This window comes from Paroedura picta, chromosome 3 (assembly GCF_049243985.1).
Source record: "Paroedura picta isolate Pp20150507F chromosome 3, Ppicta_v3.0, whole genome shotgun sequence".
Lineage (NCBI taxonomy): Eukaryota > Metazoa > Chordata > Lepidosauria > Squamata > Gekkonidae > Paroedura > Paroedura picta.
Genome location: NC_135371.1, coordinates 29,587,261 through 29,608,781, shown reverse-complemented (window position 1 = coordinate 29,608,781; position 21,521 = coordinate 29,587,261). Strand labels below are relative to the sequence as shown.

Genomic DNA, 21,521 nt, shown 5'->3' with positions numbered 1-21,521 from the left:
CTTTGTTGGTGGTTCTGAAGGGGGTGCAAGAGAGTTCTTTTCAGGAATGCTTTCTGATACCTTGGTTGGCTTGGCTGATTTTTTCTGATCTGGGTGGGTGGCAATGGATACTGGTTCTCTTTTATTAATAGTATATGCGGTACTATTAAATGAATAACCTTGGGCCCAGCTGGGGTGAGGCAGCCTATAAATATTTTAATAGAGAACTAAATAGATTATTTTCTTTTGTAGTCCTTGTGAAAGTAGCTGAACAATGAAATGTCTGAAGTGGTTCCAGAGATTAGGAGTACAGGGCGTCCTTAGGAAAGGTATCAGACTAAGATTTAGAAAAATGTGAATTCAGATTCTCTATCTCCGTCCCTCCCTCTCTCTCTCAAAAAAGTTGTAAGCCATTTTGAGTTCCTAATGTGGAGAATAGTTGGGTATAAATATCTAAATTAAATAAATCAATCAACTTCTCAGCTCAACTAAGCAGAGTTCCTATGAATCTTAAATCAATTCACAAATTGTTACTAAATTCAGAAACAATAGTGGTAAACGCAGTGAAGCACAGCCTTCCTTTTACTCTTTGAAATGTACCTACGCCTTAGCAAAGGTAAAAGTTCACCTGGAACGATGAGTTCAATTTCCTCTGACATAGTAGTCCCCAGCTCATTAATGGCATAACAGCGATATTTTCCTTGGAAAACTGATAGGTTTCCTTGGTTTTTGATAACAAACGTTCCCGAATTGTTGGATGGCCGTATTCTTGGGTCACTCAGCAGATCAAATGGCTTTCCATCTTTTGTCCAGTTAAAGCTGAAAAGAACAAAAGTTTAGCATGGAGAAGTGAATATGGGGCCCTATTAATAGCATGGATCTGTGACCCCCCACCCCCGATAGACGGACATTCATATATATATATACACACACTAGCAAGAAAGCCCATTGCAAGCAGGAATGCAATGGGCACTAGGACCCAGGGGACACCGTGAGGTGCAGATCTCTCTCACTCTGCCATGTGCCTCGCACCAGGAGCCATAGCAGGTAATTAGGGCCCCTTCTTAGGAGGGAAGCAGGGCTGGTCAGCAGCTTGGGGTGGCTCTCTCTGCCTCCCTCATGGCAGGAGCAATAGGAGGGAATGAGGGCTCCTGTTTGGTCTGGCAGGGCTTTGTGTGTCTCTCCCTGTCTCTGGCATGGCTGAGAGGAACTTGGCTAGCATCCAGGGAGGGAGGGCGGGAGCTGTAGGGGCAGGGCCAATTGGCCCTATTGCAACTTGGACAGCCAGACATGTTCCACCCCCCAGGCTTTTTCACAAATATATAGAGGAACCATGGATAAGGATATTCCATTTAAAACAAACTAGAATTAGGAACTAGTCTTTATTTTGGGGTATACATAGGTAATTCAATATGACATGAAATGTGAAATCAGAGCTGTAGGCAAGGGTAACGTATGAGAGATAGAACTAGTTCATGCATTCTGCACTGTACTACTTCAGGCAATGGAATCTCTGTCTCTGTGCTCTCTTTTCACTTGCTCGCTAGTCTTAACCACCACTCCCGGATGCTGCCAGCTTGTGGCAGTTTACAATAAAATCCATAAAACAATAAAATTATAACAGTGATGGTGGCATAATTATTTATTATTATTCTAATTCTGTAACCTCCCTCCACCCCTTCCATGCCTGGTAATAGCAACATACCACTGCCATCTGGAGAAGTAGTCCCTGTCCAGGTGTCTAGCATATGGGGCTTCTGCAGGGAGGGACCCGGTCTTCCTTAGACCAGCCTCAACTGAATGGCTGGTGGAAGAGCTCCATCTTACAGGCCCTGCAGAACTGTGTCACCTCTGTCAGGCCCCTCAGCTCTTCTGGGAACTCATTCCACAAGCTCAGGGCCAGGGCTTAAACGTCCTGGTCAAGGCCAGGCATATCTCCTGGGGAACAAGGTCAACCTGTAGATTCAAACCCACAGAGCGAAGCACCCTGTAGGTGAGGCTGAGAAAGCCCTGATATTACTGCTTAGTCAGAACAGCCTTATCAGTGCTGCGGGGAACCCAAGGTCACACAGCTAGCTAATTGTGGGGGAGGTGTAGGGAATCAAACCCAACTTGCCAGATTAGAAGTCCGTGCTCCTAACTACTACACCAAGTTGGCTCTGGTTAGATGAGACATAATAAAAACCAATACAATTTTAAATAAAAAACAATGAACTTTAAAATCACTGATAACCACTGTCAGCACCAACAATAATTACTCAGATTTCAGACAGCATAGATGTTGAATGTTAGGAGTTAGAGGAAGGTGTGTGGGAGGGAGCCAGGACAGGAGAGAGGTCCAGAATTCAGATGTGTTTTCTGGCTGGCTTTGACCACAAGCCTGGCGGTAGAGCTCCATCTTACAAGCTCTACAGAACTTAGCAAGCTCAGACAGTATGCACAACAAATGCGGACAGAGAGAGCAGGATCCTGATGCTAACTGAACATGTTTTTCTTGAGGGTCTATAAATGCCTGTGTGCTTTATAAATGCCTGTATGGATGGTATGCCTTTTCCTTTGTATTTCCAGGACGGAAACAATTAGAAGCTTACTTTAAATACAAACAACCACTGCCACTGGGAATTCACAGAACCTGGTATGCATATTGCCATATTGTTATATAGCTACATCGCTATTCAACTGATCTTTTTTTTTAAAAGAATATCTTGGTAGTAGAAGCAGAAATGGCTGCTACAACAGCTAGGACTCATGGAAGTCCAACAGACCCCTCCCATCCCCAGCTTGCCCAGCATTTTCTAGCTGGATATCAGACTCTGCTGGTGATGGCAGCAGGAAGAAGCATCTAGTGGGGACAATGACAATACAGTTAAGTCCAGGACTGGATTAATCTATTTCCCTCTCTTATCTAGTTCCTACTGCCTTGGAGCAGGGAGAATTGACAAAAAATAATGGTCCCAATTTTTCAGAACCTGCACAACTATTAGTGGAAAACCAACCTGAACCAGAACCAGTAACAGTAGTTCGGAAAAGTTCAAATTAAGAATATAGTGCTTTACTCAAAATCCAGGCCACAATTTATTACAAAACAGCCTTAAAAGGTGTATCTGGGAAATCAACCATTATGAAGAAAAGAAGTCTTGGATCTTATACCTTGTTTCCATTTGCACTCCTGCCATCCATTGCAGAGGTGGACCTCTACCCTGAAGTACATTCTTCTCATGCTAGTTACATTTCAGTTCCTTGAAAGACAATGGTCTTGTGTGACAGCAATTGCCTAGTGCCAGAGGTACATGCTACACATGCTCCACAATAGTGAAGCAGAAGCGAAGCCCAAGTCCAGTCTCCCATGACATACCAATGAAGGTACCTAGGTTGATTGGACTTTGCTGAGCCCTCCCCACATTGGGATTCTAACCCAGAGTTTAATCTAGGCTTTGAATCCTGGCTTGGGGAGGAAGAACAAACTCTGGTAACCCAAGCACTTACATTTGAACATTATGGATTAGCAGAGAGTTTCTAACTCAGGTTCTCCATGTAAGAAGGGAGAGGTGAATGGAAGTGGTATGAGGTTATCTAGCCATAAGGCAGTTTCAAAAACATTCTGACTTAATTCTGATTTAAAATGATGCCTGGATGTAGCCCAGAATTTGGGCAGCCAAAGGACAATATCTTTAGAGATACAGATCAAAGTCCATCTGCATCTTTATTGTAAGATTAATGACCTAAAACATTTATGAAGTCAGCTGTAAACAAGAATAGGAAAGATACTACATGAAGCTAGTTTTTCTCTTTAGAATTGTAGGATTTTTTTTTAAGATGCCTTCTGAGGCAAAAATGTTCCACGTAAATGGGCTAATCAATTCTGTCCACTCTGTGCACTACTTGCAAGTCAGTTTAGGACAGAGGTGGGTCTAGATGGTGTGATATCTTTGTTCAGAACTGCTCAGCTTTTATTAACACCGTGCATTAAAATCAGTTTCTGCTGCGCATGAATAAATTAGTATTCCCCTAACATATTAGGAATGCCAGAATAATATACTGTACTCAAGTGAGCTTATGAATGTTTTTTAATCATGGAGCTTTCCAAAGTCTTTGTTTTATAAAGGCAGATTCAGGTTGTTTATATGGGGAAAAAATATATGGTTTGTTCCTCTTAAATGCTAAACGATATACCAATCCTGGATTGTAAACAATGAGTGTTATGAGGAACATAAACATTACCCAAATAAATGGGATTTAAAAAAAATAATAATGGGAGGAAGATAGAAGGCAAAGTTGTGCATAATGTCTTGTACCTCGTATCATTTGCTAAGCCTTCTCATTGTGAATAATGGCATGGGACTTCCATTAGCTTGGTCTTCCCAAATAGGAAACACTGTGTTATTCTTCTCCCCTATATAAATGTTTGGTTCATCCATGGGCACACAGGCAGGCAACTTTATTTAATTAATTATTTTCAGGAGCAATTTTCGTTCGAGTTAAGGTGATCATAGATATGACTGCCCTGCCCAGAGTTTCCTTGTGTGGAGAACAGAGACTATACAAGCAAGGCCAAGGGGAAACTGGTGGCTGCTCACTTGGTCCTCTCTGCCCCTTGGTCCTCTCTGCTTCTATGCTAGCCAGCCAGCGATCCACCTATCACTTTGACAGTGAAGCACACACATAAATTCAAGGCAACTGGAGGCAGCAAAACTTTATACACTGAAGCCATCCACACGAAACATTGCCCTATTGCAACTGCACAGGAGCATGAAGCAAGCATTTTCCATTTCAATCCTCATCATTCAGGTTTTGCACAAACTCCATTTTCCATATTGCTGAGCACCAGGGTATTCTCTGTCATCAGCAATGGTGAAAAATGGGAATGTCACATGATCTCATAATCAGGGAAGACATGTTGCAGGTACAGAATACAGAGTAGAACCCAGACACTAGCAGTGCAAGCTGTGATGGCTGGCAGTGTATGTGTGCACGTGTGTGTGCACACACATGCATCTGTGCAAACATGGCTGCAACTCCACCATACTTTGCACAGGGCTACAATTTGTATGAAAAAAGAAGCCTCTGGCAGAAAATTCTTTAGTCTTGTGCCACCATTTTGTTTTCAAAATGGGTGGGAGTATTTTCACCGATCCCTGGTGCAGCTGCATAAAAGCACTAAATTTCTGTTCTTCCTTGCAAATTTGTAATCCTCTTTACAAATTTCTAATAGTCTTCCTTTTTATTTGCAGTCCTCTAATTTGATCTTGCACACTGGTTGTGATCTTTGCAGTTGTTTTAGAGCCTGTCCTGCATGGATTGCATAATGTTCTCCAAACGGATCAATCTCAAATGATTAAATTACAAAGTCTGCAGGAGGCCCATGTAGCTCAACTGCTATTTTAATGTTAGGCTTTTGAAGATTGCCAAAATGGTTCCCCGTGTCAAGTTAATATCAACAGGGAATTAAGCCATGCACTGTTTCTTTTAAACTTTGCCCCATCATTTTATTTTTTTTTTATTCAGCGATCCAAGACTAGACAAAGTCTTATATTGATAGACCCATGCTGCTTGTCCAAAAAGCCCTAAAAATTAAAAAGGGGAAAATGGAACTTGTATACCAATGAAGCGGGGAGGATGGTGGAAGGTGTAGAGTGGGTGGAACTAGGAGTAATTTAAGGATTTGCAGGGCCTGTAGCACTAGAGCCAATTTAAGGATTCATGGGGCCCTAGCAGAGTATAATTTTGGCAGGAACAGCCAGACTGACGGCAGATGGGTCCCCTACAATGGAAAGGGATGTCACTCCAAGTGTCCTTAAAGAGGGAGAAGGGATGAGGAGATAGGCTATGGCCTTGATCCATAAAAGGGATGGTACTGTGTGGGGCCCTTGGCAGCACACAACCCAAAGCACATACTACATGGATAAACCATCCCTGGTTGGAATTATTTTTGATGATCATGGGGGAGTAATTTTCTGGGATGGCAAAAAGCTGGCAGGGGCAATCTGAGGTAAGCTATATGCATTTGAATTGCCTTCAGGGGAGAAATAATCATAAAAGCAGAAAATCTAGGGGGAAAGCAGTCAGAAAGTGAATTATTTTTATTTTTATTTTTATTTTTATTTTTATTTTTATTTTTATTTTTATTTTTATTTTTATTTTTATTTTTATTTTTATTTTTATTTTTATTTTTATTTTTATTTTTATTTTTATTTTTATTTTTATTTTTATTTTTATTTTTATTTTTATTTTTATTTTTATTTTTATTTTTATTTTTATTTTTATTTTTATTTATTAGATTTATTTCCCGCCACTCCACGTAGGCTCATGGCGGGTCACAGTAGTCTTGTCCCGATTGAAATACCCAGTAAAAGACTTTAAAACAATCCCAACATAGCGGAAGCTCTCATTATTCCCACCCCTGCTGTCAGAGCGGCAGGGAGGATGGTGAGGAGATCTAACTTACTAGGTCCGGGGGGGGGGGGAGAATGCTGACTTTCATTCGCTGGCCCTGGCCTCAACCAAAAACCTGGCGAAACTAAACACTGAAGGGAGGAAAATCAATGCAGAACATCCAAGAAAACCTGACAAACATGATTGGTGAAATGAGGAAAAGCACCCTTACATAATAGGCCTATATAAGGAACTCCAAAGAGTCCTAATAAAGTCACCTATGGAAGAAATACCATTTAGTTGTTGATTTAAAAAAAAAACCTACAACATAGATATTTGAAGAATGTATTCTGTTCCTAATGAGCTTCCTAAAAATTATAGTGCCAGAATACGAATTAATCAGCAACAGAATCTAACCAAGCCACTCAAGCATCTCCTGGGTCAAACTGCAGGGAAATGGCTTGTTCCCAACAACTAGTAGTATAGGAGGTGGCGGGCATAATATCCTAAACTTCTACCTATACAAGGACTTGCCAACAGCACCCCCATTCTATGAACTTGCTCCTTTAGAGGAAGTACCACCCCATCAAGAACAGGAGTGAAATGTCTCACACACACACCAGTAGAAGTTCCATTTTGTTGATGTTAATTTTGTTAGCCCTTGTCTATCCCAAAACCGCTTACAGGCATAGGTTCACAGTGTCCACAGCTTCTCTAATGGAAGTAAGAGATAGAGGTGGATATCATCTAATTATTGGTGGCAACTAAGCCCAGATCTCCAGGTGACCTCTCCCAGCAGGCTTGAGTGGATGCACTGAGAGGGAGGTAAAATTATCCCTTCTGCCCAGTTTAACAATATTTTACTGATGCTTTATGAAGATAATCTGTTCCACATAATATATTTCTGGTAAGGCCTTGGAGGAGGAGAAGCGTGTCTCATGGCTTAAGTGCCACTCAGTGCTTAACACCCACTCAGGATGGCTGTCCTGCCCATGAGTGCCTCCTCCTGTCTGTCCAGCAACCAACCAATCACCTTCCGTCCCCCACCCCTGGCCACCCCTCCTCCTTCCACTTTCCCCTGAGGCTGCAGATCTTTGCTGTGTGAGAACTGTCCCTGCCGGTGAGCTCCCTTCCCAGGGGCCTCCAGCCTGCAGCCTTTCCAGGTCCTGAGGGGAGGGAGAGGCTTTCTTCTACCCCCACCCCACCCCAAATCTAGCGCCTGTTGTATTCCTGAATGCAGCGGGCTTGGCCCCTAGTAAATTATTATATTTCACTGTAAGTATAGAGCTTAGCAGCAGGTAGCAAAATAATGAGAATCTGGCTAGTCCTCAAGTTCTCACAAGGCACCTACGTTGGTGGCGGGTTTCCTTTCGCTTTGCACTTGATTGTAAACTCGTCGTCAAAAGGGAACGCAACTTCAGAAGTGGATTGTTCTGTGATCGTCGGAAGTTGCCGCACTAAAATAGAAACAGGTGATATGATCAAACAATTTAAAGAATAACCTGGAGAAATATATGAAATTTTTGGTTTCATTTTCATCCCACCATCCTATCCACTGATGTAGAAGTCTTGGCTGGTCAAAACTTGCCAAAACTCAGTGCTTATCCTAATGTGGTTTAGATAATTAGCTATCCCTTTCAACTCCTTCCTTTTATCACTGCCGCCATTCCCTATCCCTTACTTACCTTTTCAACAGTGATTGTGAAAGCTTCGAAGTTAACAGTATTACTTCCACTGCAGTTTAATTAGTGTGGTTAGGCTAAAAGATGTCTGTGGTTTTGTACTGAGTGGCTAGAATGCATGACAGAAATGGTCATAGAATCAATAAAGGTAAAGGTATCCCATGTGCAAGCACTGGTTCATGTCTGACCCTTGGGGTGACGCCCTCTAGCGTTTTCATGGCAGACTCAATACGGGGTGGTTTGCCAGTGCCTTCCCCAGTCATCACCCAGCAAGCTGGGTACTCATTTTACCGACCTCGGAAGGATGGAAGGCTGAGTCGACCTTGAGCCGGCTGCTGGGATTGAACTCCCAACCTCATGGGCAGACAGCTTCAGACAGCATGTCGCTGCCTTACCACCCTGCGCCACAAGAGGCTCATCATAGAATCAATACAGTACGACAATAAAATTCCGTAATATCCTTGGGCCTTACAGGAAAGCTCTGGCAATTACAAACAGTCGACAGATCCTTCTGCTACGCATATGCTTCTTTACAGATTTGAACCACGGGTAGCTTTCCCATCACTACTTTCAGTGGTCCAAGTCATTTTCGGAAATATGTCACCTCGGGGGTAATGACTGTCAATCCCAAGCCTAAGCAACATGAGTTGGTGTGTTTTAAGAAAATGTACAGAAGCCAGTCTCTAATCTGCTTTTAAAACCCTCATTTGGTTCACTGTTTCTTTATTGAATTTTAAATATATACTTAACCAAGGGCTGCCGCTACTTGACCTAAGTCTTGATACCAATGTAAATCCCTCACTTAACAAAGTATAAGATCCTTATTCAAATCTTCAGTGAGAGGATGGCCCACTACTGTGCAAATCATCTTTTTCATGAATTCACATTTTTTTTATTACCCTGCTGAAATTAAAGTGTTGTGTGAATCCCCACATAACCAAACTATAAAAATGGAAATTGTGCCCTGAAGAGTAATTGACCATAATAGAATTACCACTTCGTTATAAATTACAGGAATGTATATTAGGGTTCTGGCAAGAATCTCTTTAAATCCAGTGAACCAGAAAGCTCAATGCTCATACAGAATGTGGTATCTTGCTACACCATATGGTATCTCATCCCCCTACATCTCCAACAGCACCCTGCTTTGCCCAGCTTCTTTATAGCCAAATATAATTCATGTTTATTAAAACCATAAAAAAGCTTCATTAACAGAAATTAAGAATCAAATTGAAATGTAGGGTAAAAGAGAGGTCAAATAGTCTGAGACGGTTTTAGGTGATTAGATAAATGAAACGGGCTAGAATTTGGTTCCGTAATCAACTATTGAATTCTGATATGACATTGGACAAGTACTTTCTTACCAACCATTCTTCTCTATGTCAGGGTAAAACTTTTCTATTGCCTCAGCAGTTCTTTGTTCACAGAAACAGATGACAGTGTACACTACACAGGTAACTATGGTAACTCAAAGTGGATTGTTTATTTATCTCATTTATATCATCCTTCATTCCATAAAAGACCACAAGACCTGGCTCCTTTTCTTGTTGTTTCATAAAAATCTGATTCAGGTCTGTCCCAACCATGAAATATATTCGAAAATGAAAACAAGACCCAGAGGCACCAAGAGTTAGCTAGCTGGTAGCTACGTTTCTGGGCTTTTACCTTTTGATGTAGTTATGTTTAATATGCATATTGCCATAAACTTTAAGACATTTATAATGGGCTTAGTATTGAGCTGATTCCATCCCTAACCTTGCCTAGTATCGTACTGTTCATTATTTATTTGTTTGTTTATTTCTTGGATTTATTACCCACTGCTCTCAATAAACATCCCATGGCAGGTTACAATAACAATAAAAAGCCCCAATACATAACCATTAAAATCCAATAATCCACATTAAAATAGTACTCCAGAGGCAAGGCAATAAAAAGAAACCCACCACCTAACTTCCCCCCACACTTATTAGTTATGTTTCACCGACATTCAGAACTGAAACTTGCCCAGGAAGTGTCTATTTCTCCTGACTTCCAATAAAAGACTTAACCATTCTACTTACCCTACTTCCCTCTTTTAATAGCAGGACCTGGCACAAGAAGTACCCCTTCCATTCTTGCTTCCTTTCCCATGTTGTATGGCCAAGCCATACTTTCTCCTAACAGTATGGCTTAAGAGTACTATGCCAATGAAACTGTATTAAGGGAAAGCACCAGTGGTGAAAAGATAATTTGGAACCCATTTGCAAAGCCACCAAACATTCCACCCATCCAGTTGAGGATGGACACTTTAGTCATTTGGACTGGTTCCTTAAAGGGCAGTTGGTATGAGTAAAACACGTCCTTTATGGACTTTATGGAGTTAGATATCCATGGATTGCTTCAGATATCCTTGCTTTTAAGAGCCACATATCTTGGAGACCACTAACTAATCATCCCATTTGAAATCTGGGGAGGTTCAAAAATATAAAAGGATGATTGTGAGAAAAGCAGCATGTACAAACTAGGAAATGCTCCCCTGCCCTACATACCTAATCATAAGCTAATGAAAAGGATTTGGTGCTTGTACGCTGTGAAGGGCAGGAGTAAATTACTCAAGCTCTATATAAAAATCACAGTGTGAAATCACCCTCATAATGACATTAGTTGGGTGGGCTAGCAGCATTTGCATTATGGCTACATGTTGGAGAAAAGTACCCAATTTGGAGTTTTCATACACTTAGAATCATACTTAGCATAGAATTTTTGGATGATGTTCAAAAAGCCATTTCCGGCTCCCTGGTTACAGGGGAGTTGGGATGATGGTAGTTTGTGCTTGATCCTCAAATATGAACAGCAGATGGCATGAAAATGAAAATGAAGCCTTGGGCCAGCTGGCCAATAGGCAAGTTGTTTAAGGTCCAGCTTGCGCATCCCTTATCTTCCCTCAAACCTGGCATGAGTGCATGCTGCAGCAACTAGGAGTTCAGAAACAGCTTGCCATTAAGGTGACTGGAAAGGCAGTCCTCTTGGCAACTGTAGCTCGAAGAGGGACATAGCGGTGATGTGTGAGCAATGCAGCACTGAACAGGTGGCAGTTTACATAGACAACCACTGGTTTGTGCAAGCCCCATGAAATGCTGTGAAGGCGTAGCCCACTGCAATGCCAGTCTCTCCCTGTCCAACCTGTTTGCTAGAGTAGACATCAATGTTTCATCCCTACCTTATCTCAGAATGGACTGGGGGGGGGGGGCTATAAAAGAAAAGGTCACTAGATGTTTGCTGTGCCTCTACACACCTATCTGCATGCCTCAAGTCATATTCTGAGGGACTAGCAGGGAAGGGTTTGTGACATCTGACCTTCTCTGTGTTGGACTATGCAAGATCTGTAATGTGCATGATTCAAAAGGGTATGAAGAATACCCTACAGGGGACATCAGAGATGTGTATTTAGTATAGTTAGAATAGGAACTTCCTGATGTTTTTCAGATAATTCCCTCCAATGTCCTGATTGGCTCCTGTGGAGACTTCCTGCTCCCTTGAGCACTCTCCCTCCCAGGCTGCCTCCAAAACAGACAGAATGAATGCAGATAAGTTAGATCTCTCCTCTTTCTATACAAAGATTGATTCTCTTCTTAATAAAATTAATTTATTCCAGTCCCTGCCTGGAAATACCTGGGGGTTTTGCACTCTGAGTTGTTAGTAGAAGCTAATCTGTCTTCCAAAGAGCAATAAGCACATGCACAGCATCACCATGAGCCTCTGGACACCTGCCCTTCATAAATTTTGGAAAGGCAAACAGGAGTTGGCCCAGAGTAGTTGTAATTTGCTCTGGGTTGAAATATTCAGTGGTTTGCTTTATTAAACAGGTGACATCCAAATTATGACCAGAGGAGTTCTTTTCTCATAGGAAATGAGAGGATTGCAATCAAACCTAGATCTTCTCATAAGCAATTCTATCCTTATATGGGCTAAATATTCAAACAATTCTTGGGTTACATACGTTATATTTTCTACTTAAATTGGCCCTGCTGAATATCTAAGAGATTCTAGCATATAATGTGGTTTGCCTACATTTGAATATTCAGACATGGAAGACCCAAACTCAAATTATGGTACTTTGATTGATTTAACCAAGATCAGTAATCCCATTCAACTTTGTGCTGTTTACACATTTACTGTTCTGCAGGAACTGGTTCAAGAGAGGAAAGGACACTAATATTCCATCACTGATGAATTCCCAGAAGACCACATTAGAGCCAAAGAAACATCAAAATAGTAACTCCACATCGGCAGGATTTAATCTGTTCTCTGGCAGAAGGGAAAACCTCAACACTCAGTAAATAGCTACAACTTACCAGAAAGCGGGATTTCAATAGCTGCTGCCAAACTTAATACAAAAAGAAGCAGGCTCCCAGCAATCCTTTTTGTGCTGAATGGCATCTCCATCTCGCCTTTGTCAACAGGGAGTTCAACCAGATTGAAAGGTGTTTGTGTTCCTCCTCTTCGTCACTTTAAAAGGCTGAATCTGAAAATAGACCAGTGAACCACATAAAGAAACTCATGGCATTGGCTCAACTCTAATTGTGTTAGCAAAATAAAAAAGTCAAGTTTTATAAGCTAAAGGATAAATCAAAGTAAACTATGCATAGTAAATTGTTATTTCCCCCCCCCTTCAGGTTCCCCCACTGAGAGTGTAGAAAGGGGTGAACAACCTTCTCAAAATCAATTACATGACCAAATTGAATTACTGGTTTTGCTTGCATATACAAGAGATGGCTGAAATTTGTAGTGTTTGCAACATTTCTTTCTTTTTTCTTAAATGAAAATATTATTTGGACATCACTTTGGAAAAAAAAATTAAAACTCTAATTTGGAACTTGAATGATGTTCTTCATACATTTCATCGTCCTTTCTCTTTCATTTGTGCTCTTCATACAGGAACATTTACCCCCACTAAGCTTTTTGCACAAGTTACAGCTAGAAAAGTAAATTCTGTGCTTTCCTGCTAACACCTTTGAACCAATATGGAAAGTTAACATCCCTTAGGACTCAAGATGGGCCAAAAGTCAGCAGGTGATCAACAGAAGATAGATTAGAGCTCCAGTCAGTCTCTAGCTGTTCTGAACACATGCAAACATGTGTTTGCAAAACATGCAAAACAAAAAGCAGGCGTCTCAGTAGTCTCTCAACAAAATACCTACCTTTATGGGCAAGTACAGAGGTCTAAGTGATTTTTAGTGCCAAATGTAAACTAATGTCCACATTTCATAGCCAACAGCACTGTTAAAGAAGAGTTGCTCAAGAACCAAATGGGTACCAGTCACATGGCAACCAGCAGCTATATTGAGAGCAAGGCAGATGACCCACTATCACATAAAAACAGTTTCTCTAGGGTAGTTTGGAATGAGATGAAAGCAGACCTACCTTTCTCTCTCATTCTAGAGAGACAAGGAAAAAAAGCAGCCAGCAAGTGACACTTATAAAGCCCCAGAGGGAAAGCGAGAAACAGCTGGCTGACCAGCAATTATTGAGAGGGTGTTACAGGCCATTGGTTTATAACTGGTTAGAAATTATGGAGATCTCAGCAGCTTTTTGACTCAATGCCAGAATTAAATGAGTGAGGCTTTGATGGAATTTCATATTCAAGAGAGTTTTTTCCCCCTTCCTTCGTTTGTGGCAAAAATTAAAAAGTGAACAGAAATGGGGATTGTAAACAAAGCTGACTAAAAACTTGATTGCAATATGAATAGACAAATGGAACCTCCAGCTCGGTATAGGAAGAACTCAGCTTAAAGCATGGGTATCTACAAATCCCCCAAATTCCTCTATGATAGAAATTCCCCCTGTAATACATGGCTCAGTTGGAGTTGTTGATGTTATAGAATAGAACTCCCTGTGTGCTCTTTCAGCTGTTTTCCATCTGCATGTCTTAGATATTTGTGAAGCTGATGCATTTTGGGAAGGTTCTGGGATAGACAATGGTATAAAAGTAACATAGAAATACATTCTCTAGATTTTCATTGGGTGCACATCTGCCCAGTGTTTTAAAATGAAGTGTATCCATTGCTGAATAAAATGAATGGATAAACTGCAACAGAAGAAACAATATTTACTTAAAATCTAACATCTAATGTTTTGATCATTGTTTTTATAGCTTTGTATGTATTTTAGTTCTGGTTGTAATTGTTTTAATGATGATATTTTGGCTTCCTTTCAGTGGTTTTAAAATGTTACTTTATTATGTTTGTTTTAATTTGATAGCCCGCACGAGGGCAGAAAGGCACAACATTATTTTTGTAAAATAAATAAATGTAACTATCATGTACTCATGAAATATATAACGTGCTCTCTTGAATCCACTGAAGATTTCCATCCATTTTTATTTCTTATATTTCTATACCACCCTCCCATGAGTCTCAGAGCAGTTTACACAAAATGTGGAGGATATACATTGAATCATGATAGCAATAACAATATTAATAACAATAAAAACAATAAATTATATAACAATAACTTCTATAACAAACCCATAGGGTGATCAGCTTAGGTTCAGATCATGTAGGGTGTCTGGGGGACCAGCGGATGTTGTTGTGTCAGTCAACCTCAACCAAATGCCTGGTGAATGAGCTCCCTTTTACAGGCCCTGCAGAATTGTGGGAACACAAGAGGAGCCCTGATCTCTTCAGGGAGCTCGTTCCACAAGGTGGGGGCCAGGACAGAGAAAGCTCTGGCCCTGATTGAGGTCCAACACATTTCTTTGGGACCAGGGATCAACAGCCAGTTGGAGATGGCAGGGTGTAGGGCTCTTTGGGGGGGGTATAGGCAGAGAAATGGTCTGGGCTCTTTGGGTGGTATAGGCAGAGAGGTGATCTCTCAGATACACTCAGCCCAGACCACATATGGACTTGAAGGTGATTAAGCCTGATTCAGAATTCAACTGGGAGCCAGTGGAGTTGATGGAGTGCTGGCCAGATGTGTGATCTCCACAGTGTATTTGTGAGGATCCTGGCCACAGAATTCTGGACCAGTTGCAGTTTCTGGATCCTGGTTAAGGAAAGGCCTGCATAGAGCAAGTTGCAGAAGACTAGTCCAGAGGTGAGCATTGCATGGATCCCTGTGGCAATATGTTCAGGGACCAATTCGGGTGCTAGTAGCTTGGCTTGGTGTAGATGGTAGAAAGCCAGCCATGCTACTCTCATGATCTGTGACTCCATGGAAAAGGAGGCATCGAGGATTACACCCAGGTTTCTGGCAGAGTGAGCTTCTGTTATCTGCACCCCATCTAGGTTGGGTAGGCACGCTTCCTCACTTGGACCCTTCCTGCCCAGCCACAGGACTTCCTTCTTTGAAGGGTTGAGCTTCATATGACTTTGCTTGAGCCACTTTGTCACCATCTCCAGGAATCTGGCTATGGATTCAGGGGGGGGGGGGGTTCAGGGCAGCTGTCCATCAGGAGGAAGATGATGATATCCCAGCCTAAACTTCCACACCAGCTGAGCAAGAGGGCACATAGAGATGTTAAATAGGATAGGGGAGAGGACTGTTCCCTGTGGGACTCCACTTATGAGCTGGTGGTGGCTAGATACTCTCTCTCCTATAACTACCTTCTGTCCATGACCCTGGAGAAAGGAGATCAGCCATTTGAAGGCTGTCCCCCATATCCTGGCATCGGTGAGGCAATGAGCTAAGAGCTCATGGTCAACTGTGTCAAACGCTGCTGAAAGGTCTAATAGTACAAGCAGCACTGAGCTACCTCAGTCTAGTTCGTGGTGGAGGATGTTCATCAGGGCAACAACTGCTGTTTCTACTCCATGGCCAGGCCAGAAACCTGACTGGAATGGATCAAGGGCTGAAGTTTCCTCCAGGAATGTTATTTGGTATCACAGAAGCTCAACCCCCCCCCCCAAAAAAAAAAAAAAAAGAGAGAGAGAGAGAGAGAGAGAGAGAGAGAGAGAGAGAGAGAACTGCTCCTATTTCTGCTTCCCAGAAATAGCTTGGGTAGGAGTTAAATGTCTCCAATGGGTAGGGAAAAAATCAGCAGAAATCACCTCTGCTTTCCACTTGCAAAAATCCCTTTGATGAATTTAATACATTATCTGTACCCTGAGATGTATACAATGGCATAGTTCCGTAATAGTTCCTAAAGTACCTCAGAGAAAGGACGGGATTTTAAATGTGATTAATAAATCCCACAAATTCAACAGAGGCATGATCATTACAGCTCATGTGTCAGAGTCAGTAGCTGTCCTTCAGTTTATCAGGATAGCAGGCCTCTTTAAAACTTACCCCCAAAGCCAGCTTTCCTGCCTGTCTTCTTTCTCTCTTGAAACATGACTTTCAGAAGATTCTTACAGAAGTCTGCACTTGTTGTTCAAAACATGTTTAGTGAGCCTTTTGTGTAAAGTTACACAAAGTAGTTTCTTTCAGCTCACATATTCTGCTTTGCACTATAGTTAGTGTCCCAGATATAGCAATTCCCTACCTGTCTTTCTGACATTGTTTATGCTTTTTTCCCTGACCCTCCCCCCCCCCCCCCCAATGAGTTGCATTACTTGCTGCTTTTATCATTTGCTGTAGTCTGTTCCTCTCTCTCTCTCTCTTGGGAAACTTTGATATAGCTAGAAACTATTTGTTTCTGTAACTTTCTGCTGAGGATTTGCTGGAAAAATAGTAAAAACAACAATGACTGCTCAACATTCCATGTCTATTCTGCCACTTCTACTTTTTTTAAAAACATGTCATACAATCTGACAACAGAAAGACTTATGAGAAAAAAATCATTCATCTTTAGAACTGCTTCCCAAGACAACAAACTCTCTTGCTACAGTGGGGGTCTATGGAAGGTAAAGACCCCAAAATAATAAATCACATGGATCTGGTGAAGTCTCCCACACAGCCAATCTCAGGCAAAGATCTATGACTGTATTTAACCATGCTAAAAAAAATTACCCATGAGAAAGCAGGTCTACAAACAGCATGTAAAACCATGCAGAAAAACTAAAGAAAAGAAACACACAAAACGGATCAATAATGATCTGAGTTCAAGGGCAAGCCAAATCCTGGCAGGGTTAACTATGGCCATCGTATACAAAATTGTACCATTCTACCTACATTAAAGTCTCTCTGTTTAGGATTTCACTGCAAGCCAACATTTAAAAAAACCCTCTTCCATTAAAAAATTATCTTCTCTAGAAAAATAGCAGTATTGAAGGAAATACGTTACTCCACCTCTCTATTTTGCCCTGTCCTCTTATGGATTTCTCCTAGCAGAACTTCTTCCTTATCTAAGCTGGCATGTCATACAATAGAACAGTATGCACACTCTTGTCAAACATTTTTCTTTGATATGTCCTGGAACATGGAATAGGTATTTGGATATATAATGCATTTATGGAGTCACAGACTGTAACACGTGTTTAAAACATACAAAATGCATTTGAAGATGCATATCATTGAGAGCAATGAAAAGAAATTCATAGTAGAATATAGAATGGTACACCTCATGGTTATAGGAGAAGCACAGAATGGAATGAACGGCTTCTTTCTTGAAAGCAAGGTCTAAAGCAGATAATTTGACTTCACTGTGGATAATTACCCATAACTCCTGCCTACAATTAATTATTTTCTGTACCCTTTCACTAACAGTAAATACTGATTGCTATAAGGACAGCTCATTTGTTTATTTAATGGGATGCCCTTTACTTGCAGCCTGCCAATATTGCACAACTTAGTTGTTCTATTAAGGAACCATGTCAGTCTTGCTTTCTGTGTTGTCCATGGAGCATGCACTAACATATTGGGGAACTGAACAAGAGAGAAAATATTAAATTTACATTTATCCCCTAAAGCTCCTGTGCAATTTTCAGTACATGTAATTGCTGTATTTAAAATAACCCATAAATTCCAGCAGTCTGGCAATGTAAAATCTCAGATTATTTTTCTGCTGCTCAACTATTTCTAAGCCTTTTCCCTTTTCCCTTATTCTCACCCCTCTTTTTTCAAAAAAAAATCAAAGAGATTTTGGAAGTTTTTCTTACAGTGAGTCAATTAGAAATGAAAGAAATGGATTTCCATAGATTTGGCAATAACCTTTTAAAGCTAAATTCAGAGGTAATTTATCAGTGATTTAGATACTACAAGATGATTATAGGAAAAAAAATCCCTGGCAATTAGAAATCAAAACTCCAAGGTTATCCCCAACCTTTCCCAATGATTCAAGTAGCAAAACTTGGTCTGAAGTAGCAAAACAAAAACTTAGTCCAATAGCACCTTTAAGAGCAAGAAAGATTTATTCAAGGCATGAGCTTTTGGGTGCAGCTTCTGGTTTCTGGAATGGCTTATTTAACTATGCAATATGCAAAATGTTTGGGCGCAGTTCTGCATACACATCAGTAACATTTATTCATTGCTGCAAGAAGCTGACATGACAAGAGCCAGAATCTAACGTCACTTCAGTGAGCATCTCCAGAGCAGATGGCCGGAGCAGCACACCCCTGATGGATTATTCTGACAACAGGAAAAGAATACAGGGTTTTCTGGAGAAATACCTGAGCTGCCAGACTTCGTGCATAAGCAAAGTATCTGTTAACTGAAATCCTTTGCACTGCTTCATGAGGGCCTTTCTATATCACTGCTTCAGCATAAGCCCAGAAGAGCAACACTGTGCCTTATTAAAACTGCTGCTTAAATTTTGAATCCAAAGCAGGTTGTTAAATTGTTCTGCTTTAAAATAATTCATGTCTGTATTCATTTCCATTTGTCGAGGTGCTCCAGAAGATGTGTTCCACATCAAAAAGCCCTGCTCCACCCCATGTCACCGGGAAGTACTGCAAAGCCATCCAGGGAATTTTTTGCTTCCTACCAGCCTCTTCCCATCCAGATCTGACTGCTACAGGACAGGCTCCATTGACCCCAGCAGCACCAAAAGGGAAGGTGGAAGAATCGACATTCCCTTAGCATGGGGCTTCTGGGGCCCGATCTGCACCAGGCCCGGGAGGGTGGTGACCTTGTAGCAACATCATCTGGACATGGGGATTAGCCCCGGGTCCATACAGACACCGCCCCAGCCTTTTCTGCCCTTGTAGAATCAGTCTTGGTTGCCTTTCTTGGAATATAATGGGACAGCCACATGAAGCTGCTTCATACTGAGTCTAACCATTGCTCTGTCAAGATCTGTACTGTCTACTCTGTCTGATAGGCCATTCACATAACCTACCACCTGATCCTGTCAATTAGTGGGACTGAATCTGTCACCTTTTGGATGCCAAACAAATGCTCTACCACTGGGCCACAAACAGTCTATTAGCCCCAACTTGGTCTGTTGCAGATGAGATAATTATTGAACAATTTACATTTTCTTAGGAGCCTTGATAATTTTAGTTTGGTTTTAATTTGCTGTATTTTTTTCTGGGATGCTTAACTGTATCTTTGAATTTTGATATTAATCAGGGAGTGTGATGAGTACTTCATTTTTTTTCTGTCTTGACTTTTTTTTTTTAGAATATGCATTATCCTTAAAGATATGTGGTTCACTTGTTGGTATTCATTTAGGAAACCTGACAACACTATCCTAGATTATTTTGTAGGTCGATAAATACTTTTAAAAAGATGTATTTTAGTCCACAGCTGGCTGAAATTCAAACAATGAGATCCCACTTGATGTGCTATCTATATCAGGCTTTTTCAACCAGAGTTTCATGAAATCCTGGTGTTTTTTGAAAGCCCTGGAAGGGTTCCCTTAATGGGTGGGAACTAATTGTTAATATCTTTTCAAAATTTGGTAAACATTTATTGGGTGATATGACCATATATGGTCCTTCAACCTGCCCCCCTTTCCAAAATGGCCAATGATGGGCCTGAGGGGGGGTGGGAAGGGGAGGGGAAGCAGGTGGGCTTGTGCCGAGCTATGCTTCCCAACAATATTCTGCACCGTCATGCCACTTCTGGGGTTTCTCGAAGTCTGAAGAATGTTTCAGGGGTTTCTGAATGGTAAAAAATAATGAAAAAGTCTGATCTACATAATCATTCACTTCCATTGTATGCAGTACAAGTGGACCAGGATATTCCATAAGGGTTTGTGAATTGCATTTTTTGTCCTTTTCCCTCTGACAACCTTCTCTTGATATTTTCTTATAATTCTCAAGTGGTGAGAACATAAATGTACAGCTTCCATAGGAGGTGCACATAGATGAGTGACCCTGGTTTGAAAGGGAAAAGAAAACAACAAAAACCTTCAAATTATAACATGATAAATTTTAGCCAATGAATATGCTGCTCAGCAGGTTATCTAGGCCAAATGATTACATGACCACCTAAAATACAGTAAGGCCCTTTCTGTACCTTGCTCTGCTCTGACATTGCTTTCCTTCCTGTTTCTTTTTTTATTATTTCTGCATATCATGCTGGTTGCAGCTGTACTGTGTTTTGTTTTCTGTACCAGTTCCCCAACCAACTGGGGTCAGCACACATCCAGTTAGTGCTTTCCCTGTGGTATTTGAGAGTCCCATTGCCCCAATTTTTAACAAATTATGCATGTTCATGCCATTTGTCTTAAAATGCAGAAACCTTTTCACTGTTTTTTTTCCATTTCCTTTCAGCTGCTCCTCTGTGCCACCCATGGCAGAGAGTAATTTATTTTCTTTTATTTATATTCCACTCTCCCTTTTGGCTCAGGACAATTTACAGCGAAAAGAGGGAAATGGTAATATAACACAAGTTCTTGACAAAATACAGAAGCATTCACAAACCCACTATGTATCTATAACATGCAACTTATAACTGCATAACTATTAATTGTGGTAACTGAATTTTCCAGAATTTGGGAGTGTTGTCAGATTCTACTGAGTGGAGATTGGTTGTGGAAGGGGACCTTGGTCTCTAGTTTTGTTTTCATTGGCCCCAACCAAAGGTTTGGGGAAGAGCTCTATTTTATAGGTCCTGTGGAATTGTTTCAGTTCTGGCAAAGCCCTACATCAAGTGAAGGTCAGGACTGAGAAAGCCCTGGCTCTGGTTGAGGGTGGACTTGTTTCTCTGGGGCTAGGGATCACCTGTTTGTTGATATCTGGGTGCAAAATGTTCTCTGGGGGGTGTAGCTGGAGAGGCGGTTTCTAAGGCCCAGATTGCATTTGGCCTTGAAGGCGATTACCAGAATATTAAGCCTGATCTGGTATTCTACTGGGAACCAGTGCAGATGTTTGAGCATGGGTCAGAGCCCCTGTCCACAGCCAGGGAGAGATGGAGGCAGTGGCCAGGAGTGTTGGAGCAGCACATCTGGCACAAAATGTGTGCAGGCAGGGTAGTAGTGGGAATGGAGGAGATGGCTGTTTTAATGTTGTTTTGTGCTTTGTCTTTTCAAGTTCACACTGCCATTCTGAAGAAATGTTATACACATAACTCTAAAGTTTTCACTGGGTAAAGAATTGCCCAAGAGGAAGAAGGGAGGTGGGAGGAGCCACATGGATTTAAATGTTCCACAGATAAAGCTCTACAATTTCATAAACTACACCCATC

General features: G+C 41.2%; 1 protein-coding gene across 10 annotated transcripts in view; it reads right to left on the bottom strand.

Moving 5' to 3' along the window:
• The window catches only part of CHL1 (cell adhesion molecule L1 like), a 305,295-nt gene that overhangs the window by 112,384 nt on the left and 171,390 nt on the right, over positions 1-21,521 (bottom strand). For all 10 annotated transcript variants that reach the window (XM_077325211.1, XM_077325215.1, XM_077325209.1 and 7 more), the window contains 3 exons: positions 12,368-12,537; positions 7,703-7,808; positions 608-798 (listed from right to left, as the gene is read on the bottom strand). In XM_077325211.1, the coding sequence (XP_077181326.1) occupies positions 608-798; positions 7,703-7,808; positions 12,368-12,458 (388 nt within the window). In that variant the 5' untranslated portion in view covers positions 12,459-12,537. The remainder of the gene's footprint in view (positions 1-607; positions 799-7,702; positions 7,809-12,367; positions 12,538-21,521) is intronic.